Source organism: Trichomonas vaginalis, chromosome I, assembly GCF_026262505.1.
Source record: "Trichomonas vaginalis G3 chromosome I, whole genome shotgun sequence".
Classification (NCBI taxonomy): Eukaryota; Parabasalia; order Trichomonadida; family Trichomonadidae; genus Trichomonas; species Trichomonas vaginalis.
In genome coordinates this window covers 11,150,310-11,164,351 of record NC_067203.1, presented here as the reverse complement: position 1 = coordinate 11,164,351, position 14,042 = coordinate 11,150,310, and the positions used below count along the sequence as shown (strand labels likewise).

Genomic DNA, 14,042 nt, shown 5'->3' with positions numbered 1-14,042 from the left:
TAGTAATTATATGGGAAAACTTCTTTTTCACCACTAGTGAGGTGAAACATTTCAGGGAATCTTTCCAACTTAGTTGAGATGATTGCATAAGAGTCTTTGAAGCAGAGAAGTTTTCCTTTGTACTTTCCTTGTATCTGCATCGTTTGTGAACCTTTGATGATTGGAGTTCCTGTAATCTCTTCTAACTGAGACATGAGAAAAGTGACATCGTACGATAAGTTGTGGAAATAAACTAAACTCTTATCTGGTAAAGCTTCGAGGAATTTTGACGCACAGTCACTTCCCCAAATTGATGTATAACCATCATCGTCATCTTCCATGAAACAAATGTTGTATGCTTTGTGAATGTTTCCATCAGTTGATGCTTCGAAGTCAGCAAAGAAAACATGTTCTCTTGGGAACTTCATGTCTTTCTTCGTCTCTGAACTCCAATCTTTCTTCATCCTTGCGCAATAACGCTCATTGTATGTGAGGTCAATCATTTCTTCAAGGTTCTCATTATACATCGTTGTGAAGTATGTGCAAAGTTCTCCTGTTCTAATTGGTTCGAAATAATTGTTAGCAAACAAGAGTTCAATGACTTTTGCAAGTGGTGTAACTAACTTTGAGTTAATTGCATACCTTGTTTCATATCTTCTGTTAACTAACATCTTCTTCTCTAAAGTCCAATCCTTGCACAACTTACAAACATCTTCATAGTTCTTGATGAACATTGAACTTATTGGAAGCTTTTCGTTCAACATGTAGTGGTCATACATTAATAAAAGTTCTACTGTCATCTTTGGTTCTTCATCTGGTTCATAAGTATATGAATGATTTGAATACTTCTCGTTGTATTTGATGACATGGAACCTTATTCCTGTTTCTTTGGCAATAACCTTAATCTTTGACATTGGAAAATCTTTGACACGAATGATTTCCCTCATATGATTAATTGTTGCTTCGTCAACACCAGCTTGAATACAAGCGTAGATGAAACATGAATCTTTCATCATCTTCTTTGCTGTCTCTGCATTAAGTTCGTTGAAGATCTGATACCTCTCTAAGTTAATAGGTAATTTGCATGTCCATGTCCAAAGCTGACCATTACGTGACCTGTTTCTCTTCTTTGAATGGTTTTGTTTGATGATCTTGAGTGCGATCTTTTCTTGACCTGCTGCTCTCATCGTATCTAACATAACTTGTTCTTCAGCTGTGAGTTTATATGGTGTGTACGTTCCTTTTCTCAAAGCAGAAGCATCAACATCTGAATAAGCTGTATAGTCAAAGATCTCGATCTTCCTTAACGAAGGAATACTACAAAGGAAGAAGTCATAGTTTGATTCAAGGACTTTAGATGCTAATTCTTGTACTTCTGCTATTGGAGCTTCATTAAGTAACTGATGAACTAATGATCCCATTGTATTGATGTTCAAATGACGCAAAATGTTTCTCTTCTCATCAAAGTCGTAATAGAATGTCCACTTCTGTTTGAAAAGGTCTATCTGTCCAATGAACTTTGCCATAACTCTTGGAAACATCTTGTTGAAGTAATCTTTTCCTCTTGGACTGTATTGGTCAATGTTAAACATAATGAATCTTTCTCCTGCTTTAGTTATTGGGTCTAACCATTTCTCATCAGGAAGTTTTTGACCATTAATGTTCTTAACAACGTAAAAGGCATTCTGTATTTCTTTGTATGCTAATTCGCTCTCATCAATCTTTGGTGGAGGGTCTGAGTATATTGGTTGCATCTCCATTAACGCTCTATTATGAGATCTCTGATCGTGATCTAAAGCAACTGGGGAATTTGAAGCTGGAACATTCATGATACCATTGTAGTCATCATAGAAGCTCTTAGCATTCTTGAAAATATCTGCTACACTTCCTGTACCTCCTTGATTCTTAATTGCCAGAGCTAATTTATTGGTAATGTCTTTAGCTTTCTTAGGCATTTTGATCCCAAACATATCAAGCATACCTTTCTTATCTTCTGGTGAAAGGTTATTAACTAATCCTTTTATAGCATTGAGCATGTTGGTCTTTTATAACCGATAAAAAAATATACGTTATTTTTTTTAATCGTCATCGTAATCATAATCGTACGAAGATTCTGTATCATCATCACTGACATCATTGGTTTCTCTAACTTCTGGCTTATCTGGTTTAATCTCTATCACCATAAACATTGGTGACAATAATCGAACAGGCTGATCTTGGAAGTCAACTAAGGTAAACGTAACATTAGTTAGTTCCCATGGAAATGCATCTATCCATGGTGAGGATTCCTTACATATAAGTGGTTTACCAGATATCCAGAACTCATTGATGTTATAACATGTAGATCTGTACATGATCTTTCTTCGATCATCAACTTGGTCAATATTATTGAACCCAGAGATGACAGACATTGATGAACGAAGGTATAACTGATACCCGAAGTTGAGCATAGGTGGTTTTGGCATTTGTAGATAATAATTATGTACAATAGGTAGTTCTATTCCATATGCACCTAAAATAAGATTTGCTCTATGTGAAGCATCTTTTAAATAGACTTTATGTCCTTTGTCCTGTGACGTAAATATAAGTTGATTCGTAGCACTCAGTGAAACTGTTACATTATGTTGACCTTTTTTCTTGTTATAATAATCAAACTGTTTTGTTACAATCTCTTGTAGTTTTGATACAATAGTATCCATATCAAATGAAAGAGCTGACTTAAATGTACACACCTTTTCTTCTCCATCTTCGTCTAACTGTAAGACAAAATAATCTGTTTCGTCACAAACAATAAAGTTCGCCATAGTACTGACACTTTTTACTCTCATCTTTATCTTACTTGGATGCCCCATGTTAGGATCTGCTTGAAACTGTATTGTCCCGTAGTTATTAGGATCAGTCGATTGTAGATAATACATCATTTTTATATGTAGTAAAAGAATGAGTGTTGTTCCATATGCATATGAATGTTATAAGTCTAGCGTACTTCAATATAAAGAATATACTCTCAGAATTACTGATAATGCTTTAGTCATACATAAAGAAGGTGCTGATGAAGACATTACCATCGGTCCTGGTATATTACCTATCGAGCAACCAGATGGTACAATTGTTGAAACAGACTTAAATCAATACCTTCAAGCGTTACAGAATCGTGTGACAAAAGTAGAGAATAATTACTTAGATGCTCCATTCTTCACAACTGATAGAGATTATATGTTTTCATGTATGGCGAGTAATGGTTTGCAAGAAACTCGTGAGGTAAATATTAATGAAGCATTAGAGACTATAATATATCATGTTAAACGGTTATTATCGATTGACCATGGAGTTCATTTTGACCCAAGGTCTACACTGTTCAATATACCAATGATTGAAAACAGTCAATTAACATTTAAAGAAGATACATTGTATAATGCTTTAAACGCAGCATTTGCTTATATATTAGGTCATGAACAAGTACAAAATAGTGGTATTGCAATATACTTAGATAAAGTTATGTTAAAGAAACCATTGACATTCACAGAAGATGGTCCAAAAGCAACTGGTATTGTTGGTGATGGAACATTATTGACGAAAGAATACTTAGCAAGTCATGTCGGAGAATTTTTCTCCACTAATGATAGCATCAGTACAACACCAGAAGTTATTTTATTGAAGAAACCAATCACATTTGATGTTAAAGGAAAGACAAAAGCAACTGGTATAGCTGGCGATGGAGTTCTTCTGACTAAGGAATACTTGAAGAAAAATATCAATGACTTCGTTGAAATTGTCAAAGATAAAGAATCTGGTCTTAAGTTCAACCCTTTATCATTCATCTTTGCCATAGCAAACGCCGGTGCTACTGCAGCCTCATGGATATCACTCCAGAGTCAAATAAATGCTCTTTGGGCTTTTGTTGAAAGTCAAGAAGGTATAGATACTGTTCTTGACACTCTGGGTAATCTTGGTCCAAATCATAAAGGAGGTTTTGTGGATGGAATAAAAAATTTAGTTGAAAAGACTAAAACAAGTTTCCAGAAGATAACTCATATAGAAAGATTCAGAAATGAAGGTTATATGGAACTTGAGAGTTTTGATGTGACTGGACCTTTGGAACCAATTCCAATGCCACGTGATGCTAATGATGAAGAAGAGAAAGATCCTGGACCAAAAACAATCATTTCTACGTTAAGTACTTTGTACCCTGATTTTGTGACCTTAGTGAAAGTTGCTAATACATCAAGAAAGAACAATAATATTAATATGTCTGGTACTGATGACCTTACTGATTATCTTTATCTCATTCTTGCTGAATTAGCGAAGAAAGTTGAGGAGAACAAAAATAATGGAGGAAGAACTGCACTTAAGATTGCAGACAAAGCTGACAAAAGTTATGTTGACGAAGAGATACGTAAAGTTGCATCTAAAGAATATACTTTATCACAGTCTGTCATACTTAAGACAATCAAAGGTCCAGAGAAAGATATGTACCCAGGTGATGGTACAACAGTTAAAGTTAATGAAAGAGTTTCATTCCCATCTGGTATTGATACAAAAGAAGTATATATTAATGGTGAAAACATCAATACAACATTGTTTCCTTTGAAAAATAATGAGTTCACTGAACCTTTGACAGTTAAATCAATTCGTTCAAGAGAAGACAAACCTGTTATAATCAATAAAATAGGAGCTGATAATGACCAACCAGTTCAAATCAAGAAAATAAGAGCTGATGACATTATCTTGAACTATACTTTAGGTTCAAGTGCTCCACAAGAAGATCCAAGCACTAGCGTAAAAGATACTCTTAACAGTTTAGATAGTAAATGTACGAACATTGAAGGTCATGCCAGAAACTTCGAAGTATATGAACTACCAGCAATGTTAGATAAGAAAGCTGACAAGAACCATGTTCATTATATAAGTTCAGATGAACAGATTATAACGGACTACCACGGATATTTAACACAGGGTGAAAAAGTGAATACGAAAAATGTTAATGAAAGAAGATATAAATTCATTCGTGCTAAAGGTTATGACATACACTGTACTGTACAGTATGACACAGGTATAGCACCACAATCATTTGGTTATAACGCTGAAATTTATGCTTCATACTTCTTTGTTAACGGTGTATTAGTTGAGCCAAGATTTAGGTTGAGAGTTAAGGCAAAAATAACCGTTGAAGATGCTATTAAAAGTAAAGCTGACAAAGATGAACTTGACGCAACGAACAAAGTTTTGAAATCTCATAAACACAATATCTCCGACATAAATTCACTTCAAACTTCTTTAGACAACAAAGCAGACAAAACTTATGTTAATGAACAGATCTCAAAGATCTCTAATGCATCTGTAAACAATGGAATACCTGAAAGCATTACAGTTAGCTTTGGTAATAATGATATGGGTAAAGTTGCAATATTTATAAATTATAACATTGGTCCATCAGAAAAAGGTCCAAGTTACTATACATTGAGTCATGGTAAATCTATTGAACTTGTGTTCCACAAAAAAGATGGAACAAACTTAACTATTCATCCTGGAGATACGTTTGAGTTTTATTTGAACGATGTCACCACAGTAGATTATACTTATAGACCTTCTAACATGTTTGACATGATGTATCCAATTGGTTCTATATTTACATCAATGAGCTCAACAAGCCCGCAAACCCTTTATGGAGGTGTTTGGCAACCGATTGTTGATCAGTTTCTTTACTGTTCTAACTCATCAATGGACTTTGGTGGTTCAAAGACTATCAGAGTTGAAAACCTTCCACCACACTCCCATAGGTTCAGTGCAACAACATCTACTAATGGAGAGCATTCACATTCAATGACAAAAAGAGGTTATACAAATCTTGCAGCAGGTTCTGATAGACAAGGTATGAATAGATATGATATCACAGATGACCCTAGAGATGTTAGTACAGGTATTTTCTGCGGATCTGCAGGAAACCATACTCACACAGTAGCTGGAATCACAGATGCAACAGGAAAAGGTCAAGACTTCTTACCACCATTTATGACTGTATTCGCTTGGTTCAGAGCTGCTTAACTCAAGATCACGATCACAAACTGTTTCTCAGTATGAATGAGTAGCTCTATTTTTACATCATTACTGAAGTATTTCTTTTCTTCATCAATGACAGAAAGAATGTTTTCATCATCTTTTAAAGATCTTACCAAAGTTAGATCTTCATCAGAAAATCTCAAAGAAAGACTCATTTATGCACTAATAAAAATATAGCTAATTATTTTTTTATCTGAACTTTTTATCGGGTATATAAAGATGTCTGAACATCATATAAAGTTCTTTAAGATCCAACAGTTTGTAGATGAAGTGAAGAAGCAAAATAAAACAGCAAAGAGACTACTTATATGCTTACCACAAACATTATGTCAAGGAAAGTATGGTTATAGTGCAAGTCCGATCATGATCTTTGTCGATAAGCAGAAATACACAAATGAAGGTTTAGCTAATTTACTCAAGTTTGAAAAGATAGCTATAAACATTCCTGACCATTTCTCAGCGAGAATAAACCTTGACAAGACTAAAAGTTATTGTTTATATGTAGATCTCACGAAATCAACAAAGAGTAAAGACAAAGAATATAACCCAGTTGAACTTAAGACAATGGGTAAGAACTTACTCAAAGCTGCTATCAAACCTGTCGAAGAGATCGACATTGAGGATGAAGCAGAAGAAATAGATGTAGATCCTGAAGTGTTATAAACGATAAAGTTTATTTTTGGAGGAAGATGGTGTCAGACCATTTGATCTGGCATGCTTGTTCTAGGTAATTGCAGAAACCTGGAAAGATTGTTATTGGTCTGAGTTTCATACCTGGTCTCTCATCTCTCCATTGAAGCAAGTAAATTTACATGAAGAGTTCGTCTGGATTCTCAGGCTTTGGTACACACTGATCGAAGATCTGTATGACCTCTTCATGACCGTACTCCCTCTGGTCAGACATGAGTGTTCTGAAGAACTTTTGCATCTTCGGACCAGGTTTAGCATCTATGCAACGAGTGGGTCTCATTGACATTTTTGTCACTTTTATTTGGTCGAATGGAAGGATTCGAGTTCATGCCACTTGACAGCAAAGAAGGTGCAGAAGAGGTTGTTGTTGCTGCATTCTATGCGAGCTCACACGTTGACGCATTCCGAACTTACCAGGATGACCTCGAAAAAGAAGGTCGAAAGCTTGGAAAGATCCAAATGTTGCTTGAGTTCTTCCGTGGAAACCTTGCACAGAAGTATGAGAAGAAAGAATAAACAACTAATTATTACTGAGCTTAGCTCATAAATGTAAGTTTTTACTCTGATCAGATCTTAGATCTCGTCGGGACAAGCGGAAAGGATAAAGTCCATGAGCTGGACTTTTGTCTTAGTGAGCGGTACTGCGGTCATGAGTAGTTCGCGCTTGTTTGAGCCACTTGGAACGCGACCCTTCCAATTCCTCATAGATCTCAAGGCAGAGATCGTGAAGAACTCAAGGACAAAGAGTCTTTGAGACTTGGTAAGGAATCCCTCATCATCTCTTTCATCCTGGAGGGTCTTTGTGGATGCAGTGGACTTGATCTCGTCTTCCTCGATCGGATCATTCTCATAATCTTCATCACCCTTCTTCCTAAACGTCATCTGCTCTCTCTTGTAGTCGTTCCTGAGAGCATTGAGTCCAGCTTCAAGATCTTGTGAGTTCTTTGCAGGTTTATTGAAAGTTTTCTTTTCCTGCATTTGCTGTATAAGCTGGGTTTGCTGTTGCATCATCTGCATCATCATTGCCATCATATCTAGTGTTGGTGATGCTGGAGCTGGTGTTGTACCATCTTGGGACATTCGGTCGTCGGTTATGTCTTTACAAAAGACTGCTTTACAAAAGACAGCTTTACAAAAGACAGCTTTACAAAAGACAGCTTTACAAAAGACAGCTTTACAAAAGACTGCTTTACAAAAGACAGCTTTACAAAAGACGTCTTGACAAAAGACAGCTTTACAAAAGACTGCTTTACAAAAGCATTTTCTCACAAAATTGAATACTTTTGCTTTACAAAAGACGTCTTGACAAAAGATTGCTTTACAAAAGTCTGCTTTACAAAAGATTGCTTTACAAAAGTCTGCTTTACAAAAGATTGCTTTACAAAAGATTGCTTTACAAAAGTCTGCTTTACAAAAGACAGCTTTACAAAAGATTGCTTTACAAAAGCCATGACTGATCTTCATCCAATTTGTTTAATCGAACTTAATGAAGTAATTTCTGCATATCTCCTGCATGTATTTGGAAACGAGAGGATAAGACAACTCACCAAGGTTTCCAGACGCCAGATCCAAAGACTTGAATCAACTGCAGGAGTAATCCTAAGCTTTGAAGAAGGATTAACCAATAAGAAAGATGTCATTGACTCCAAGCGTGAAAGCCTTGCTGCTTTCTTACGCAAACACCCATGGGTCGATGTTGATCTCCAAACTCCTTACCAAGGACTCGTTGAAACCTTCACGACCTACAGACAGCTCCTTGACAGACCTGAGCAGAACCTTCTGGTCGAACGTGATGGCACATTAAGCCCTACAGACGAGTCAATCCAGAGAGAAGAAGCTCAAGAGTAAAAATCTGACATTTATACTTTACATGACATTTTTTTCATGAGTGTTCACGTTAAGATCAATGATGAAAACATGACTTCATGGGAAGATATCATTGATGACATAGAGAATGACCTTGATGAAAACATGATGGGAGCTCAAACGTCAGTTAAGGTCAAACTTGGTGAAGTTCAAGAAAAGATCTCCGAGATCAATGCAAAAATATCTGCTCTTACAGAGGTTGACGTTTATTACAGAAGCTTGGAGAGAACTTTAAGCAAACTTGAACGTCAGAACCAAAGTCTCATAGTTGTGCTCCAGAAACTCAGTCTCATGCGTAAAGCATATAATGACTACCTACATGTAAGAGACTTACCTTCTTATTCTACTCCAGATCTCGACTTTTCCGATATAAGTCCAATCCTTATTGATACAACACTTACGATAGCAGGGATGCTTCCTACATATCCAGAATATGATAACTTACCTCAGCTCTTCGAGTATCTCAAGAAAAAGTTCATGATCTTATTATGCGAGACCATGAAAAGACGTCAAAATACCAGAACAGAACGAGAACAGAGCTTACTAATAGACTTATTATATAATACTAAAGAAATAAAGGAGTTTTTATTCTAACTTTGGTATTTTTGGGAAGAACTGATCTGGATCATATTTGTCAACCACAGGTTTTGGTATCAAAAGTCTCTCTGGTTCTTGGACGGCTGGTACTGGAAATGGTTCCTTTGGTTTCCTAGCTTTTGGGAGATCTAAAAATTTTCTTGGTCTCTTTCTTTTGTGTAAGTGTTGTCCATTTTTATCGACAACGAATGTGAGCTTTCCGTCGTCAAAGATGAATGTCGTCGCTTCTTCAGTTCCCTCATCAACTATTATCTTCTTGATCTTTCTCTTCTCCATTAACAGAAAAAGTGACATATATTACTTCATTATTTTTCTGAGTGTTAGGATTAATTAAACCTCTATCTATAACATGCTTTCTCATAGGAAATTTCTCTCCATATCTTTTTGTCAATATCTCTATAAGTTCTTCTGTATAAGATTTATCACTACTGAAGTAAATAGATGGATAATTAAGGACATCAAAGGTTTCTACAGTATCTTTAAGAGTCCATTCATCTCCATACTGTATAGAATAAGTATGGAAGTATGGAGGATCACATATAAAGAAAACATTGGGAAGATCTTTATACTCATTGAAGAGTATTCTCCAATCTTTATGAACAATAGTTAAACCTTCAAGATAGTCATCTATGTTTTCACCAAATAAGTTAGTATATCTGAGGTATAACACTTTCTTCATTAATGTGTCAAGATCATAGTATTTGTATGCTCCAGAATAGAGAAGACGTGAACATAATGTATCCCAGTCTATGTATGGAGCTTTACTTATAACTTCTCTGACGATCTCTTTCTGATCAGTAGGAATTTTCTCATCTGGCTTAACATTTATTCTCTCCTTAAGTTCCTTAAGTATTTCATTCGTGTCATGAATGTGTTTCAGTCTATCAACGTAGTTATCATAGTCGTTAGCTATGATCGTTGCTTTTGGGAACATAATATGCAACAGATGAGAGATATAGAGAGAACCACCAAATAGGTCAACGAAGACATAATCCCCTTTGATGTCTTTGAGTATGTCGATAAGATCTTTCCTGATCTTCGACTTATTACCTATGAAAGGTAAAGGAGGTTTGGTAAAAATCATTTATATGGTAATAAAAATAAGTGTTTACTTGAGACAATAACCTCTGTTGAGTTTGTAGAACAAGATCAGAAGTACGATCAAGTTCAAAACAACACAAATGGCTAGGATTGCGTTACCAACAATCTTTGTCTTTTCCCAGCAAGACTTCTTCTTTGGTTCATGTGCTGCTTCGACATCACTGTATGGCTCGGACATTAACTTAAAAAGTGTCATGACCACTTCATTTTTGATGAAGTCAACAGCTTATGTCCACTTCCTCCCACAAGCACTTGAGGGACAAGAGAAGGTCATCATTGACTACCTTCAAGCCACTGAGAAGCTCCAAAAGCTTCAAGATCTCCGCGAAGAGTTCAAGTCCCGCTTGAAACAGGAGAACTTACTGCAGGAGTACATGCTCATCCTTTATACACTCATTGATGGCTCCCATTTACCATCAGAGTACACTGCAGTTCTTGATGCACTCAAAGATCTTCGCGAACACCAGCCGATCGGTAAAGAAGCCTTCGAGCTCACCATTGAGCAAGCCATCTTCGCCAAGCACAATGCAAAGAAGCAGATGCTCGAAGCTCTTGACAAGATCAAAAAGTACGTCGAAAAGTACTAAAAATAATTACTTGAGTAAACGATAAGTTTTATTCATTGTTTCTCTTTTCAAGATATTCTTTCATCTTGACGTTATATTTTCCTAACTCATACAAGAACGTGTAGTATGAAACTTCAACCTCACGATGCTTTTCATACCATTTCATTATGAACATGGTAAGAATTGCTTCTTCGGGATTTGAGAAGGGATCTTCTTCACCAAATACGTTGTGATGAACTCTCATTGCTTTACCTACAGATATTGGTTCATCTTCCTCAGCAATTAGGTCAAAGAACCTTTGTAGTCTTTGGCTCATTGGAAATGTCACTTTTCGGTTAAACGATCACATACTTAAGACATAAATTATACCTACTTATTAACTCAGTATATTGTGCATTATATGCATACTTAAACTCTTGAGCAATATTGTTCTCATCAATGATTCTGATCTGAGCTATTTTTGAGAAAGGTGGTGGAATACCACAACATGTGATGTCTGGGTCCAGTAGGTCTATTTCACACTTGAACCCAGTCATTCTGTGAACAACTTCTTCCAAGTCTGGCTTAGGTAGTAAGATCTGATCTTTGCTCACTAAGTTAGAAAAGAGCTCTTTGTCTTGGTCTAGAAGTATCTTCTGGTATATACTAAGTAAATACTCTTCTACACCAATCCTCGATGAAGTCTCCACAGATCTCGATGAGGTCAGGTTGGAAGTTAATGGACTTAAAGGAGGAGGATACATTGGTGCTTCTGAGTTCGTAGTTGTTTCCTCTTTTTTTATCTCTGTTGGAGCATCACTTACTGTACCAGATGGATAGTTCTTTATCACAATGTTATTAGTTGTTCTTGAATCAACATTGCTTGTTGGTTCAATTGGAAGATTAGCTGCACCATAAAGAATTGACTTCGATCTCATTTGTTATGAGTAAAAATTGTTTTATTCTCATATAAATGACGAACATTAACCCAGAGAACAACACAGAATATACTGCAACAGGAGTTGTTTACAATGATCTAGATCAGATCGTCCAACTCAAAGCCCCAAGAGGAAGGAATTTAATAAGACAACCTCCACCAAAGATATATGTTGATGATGGTAGTAATGGGTTCAACTTAGTGTATCATTACTCATATCCTCAATATGCAAAAATTGGGTCTACCCCAAACGTGACAAACCATTATATGAACCTTTATGATGAAGCAAGGTTTCATGCACCAACGAAGAAAGAACCTGATGCATCAAGATTACATGAATTCGCAGACCATGATGGTTATAGCGATTACTCAATGCCTGTAAGACTTTAACGTTAATAAAAAAATGACTGTTGGTAAACAAGAAAAAACTTTAATACAAGAGGATTTGATGCTACCAATATATTCAACTGATATGGGAGCTTATCAATTCGATACATTTGAGAATCCTGGTGGAACACCACCATATTTTCTTTTGTTCATCAATGTAAACAGTAGAAAAGGTTATGCGTTCCCAATGAGTGAAAAGAACTCAAACAATGTTCTAAGTGCAATGCAGAAGTTCATTTCACAAGCTACAGGTGAAATGAAGCCTACAATACTTACTAGTGATGAAGACCCAGCTTATACGACACAAAATGTTCGAGATCTGTTGGTCAGTCATAACATTGAGCACATGACGACACAGAAATACAATCATAACATACTAGGTATTATTAATAGGTTCTGTAGAACTATTAGAACTATGTTACATATGAAGTTAAACCTCAAAGAAGGTGATAAAACACCACCTTTCACTGCAGATACAATGAGACAAATTATTAATGACTACAACACTGAATATCATTCAAGCACACAACAAAAGCCTGATGATTTCACAGAAAAGGATAATGAGGAATATATAAAGAAGCAAAGATTGAAAGAAGAGTATGTCAGAAAAAATAACCTTTATAACTTAAGACCTGGTCAAAAAGTTCAAGTCATAGTTGAACCAAGAACATGGGGTAAAGGTAACCAACAAAGAAGACATCTTGATCCTTCTTATTATACAGTTGATTCAGTTGATACAAGTGCATACTTGTTAAGAGCAAAAGATGGAAGTGTTGCAAGATATCCACGTTATCAGATATGGACAAAAATAGAGCATGGATTAAAGCAAGGAGAAACTTTAGATCAAGGAAGACACGGTGCTGTTAAAAGTATTGATGGTCATGAACTTGTCGGTAATGATGTAAAGTATGATGTTACGTTTGAGAACGAAAATACAGGAAAAGTGACAGGTAGAGGTATGCGTGAAGGTAATCCAAACAGGTTGTCACAAATGGAAGTACAGTATTGGAGGAAAAATATTAATGAAGGTCATGTTAAAGATATGCCTAGTTTTCTTGAGAAGTATCGTGGGTTTCGAGTTTAGCTTGTAAGTCCTTTATTTTTGTTTCATACAATGAGATCTTCCTTCTGATCTGTTCATCATTGAGAGGTTGCTTGACTTTACGGAACTGTACACGTCCGTCTTTCATTGTATGTACATAATATCCATCAGGAACCTTACCATCTTTTATATATTCAGTTAACCACTTTTGTTTAGTTGATGCTTTAATGACTTGACTCATTTCTTACTGGATAAATTTTTATGTTTTTTATCTTTTGACGATTTTTTCTTATCCTTATCTTTCTTCTTGTCCTTGTCCTTCTTTGATTTATCCTTCTTCTTGTCCTTGTCCTTCTTGGACTTCTCTGCTGCAGGTGGTGTTGGATTCTGTTTGACTTTAGCACTTGGGTCAGGACCTTGTCTTTGAGACTTAGATATAGATTGTTTAGGAGCTGCTGCTTGTTTAGTTGCTTCAGCTTGTTGTTTAGCTAATTCAGCAGCTTGTTTATCATTCTCTTCTATTTCCTTTGCACCAGTTGCGACTTCATTCTTGAACTTTTGGAGATTCTCAGCAGCATCCATTACCTTATTCGCTCCTTTAAACAATCCATAAAATTTCTGCCATGGTGATACTGAAGGTATATTTCCACCAATTGCTGGAGGAACTGATGCTTCAGGAGTTGGAGATGGTGTTTTGTCTGAATTGAGATGCTTTTCTGCTTCAAGAACTTGTGTAGTATTTTTCTCCAGGTATGCTTTTGCAACCTCCTTAACTTCTGGACGTTCATTATTTACATCCTGTCTTGGTGTTGATGTTTCAGTAGCGTTTTCTGAGTTA

The 14,042-nt window shown here is 36.0% G+C and overlaps 5 protein-coding genes across 5 annotated transcripts, besides 2 other annotated features; 3 read left to right on the top strand and 2 right to left on the bottom strand.

Moving 5' to 3' along the window:
* Positions 1–12,120: part of a mobile genetic element that runs on past the window's edge.
* TVAGG3_0967650 (organellar and viral DNA polymerase type B) lies at positions 70–893 on the bottom strand (the record flags this gene model as incomplete). The annotated part of the gene is made up of 1 exon (XM_051253609.1): positions 70–893. A coding segment is annotated over one exon (824 nt), but the record flags the coding sequence as incomplete, so codon positions are not given.
* Positions 3,349–4,277, top strand: TVAGG3_0967640 (keratin-associated protein family; the record flags this gene model as incomplete). Its single annotated transcript, XM_051253608.1, has 1 exon — positions 3,349–4,277. A coding segment is annotated over one exon (929 nt), but the record flags the coding sequence as incomplete, so codon positions are not given.
* On the bottom strand, positions 7,407–7,809 carry TVAGG3_0967630 (uncharacterized protein; the record flags this gene model as incomplete). Its single annotated transcript, XM_051253607.1, has 1 exon — positions 7,407–7,809. A coding segment is annotated over one exon (403 nt), but the record flags the coding sequence as incomplete, so codon positions are not given.
* Positions 8,227–8,577, top strand: TVAGG3_0967620 (uncharacterized protein; the record flags this gene model as incomplete). The annotated part of the gene is made up of 1 exon (XM_051253606.1): positions 8,227–8,577. A coding segment is annotated over one exon (351 nt), but the record flags the coding sequence as incomplete, so codon positions are not given.
* Positions 10,506–10,880, top strand: TVAGG3_0967610 (uncharacterized protein; the record flags this gene model as incomplete). Its single annotated transcript, XM_051253605.1, has 1 exon — positions 10,506–10,880. One exon carries the CDS (start codon positions 10,506–10,508, stop codon positions 10,878–10,880), a length of 375 nt encoding a protein of 124 aa, XP_051079179.1.
* A 97-nt stretch (positions 12,121–12,217) lies between the features above and the next one.
* Positions 12,218–14,042: part of a mobile genetic element that runs on past the window's edge.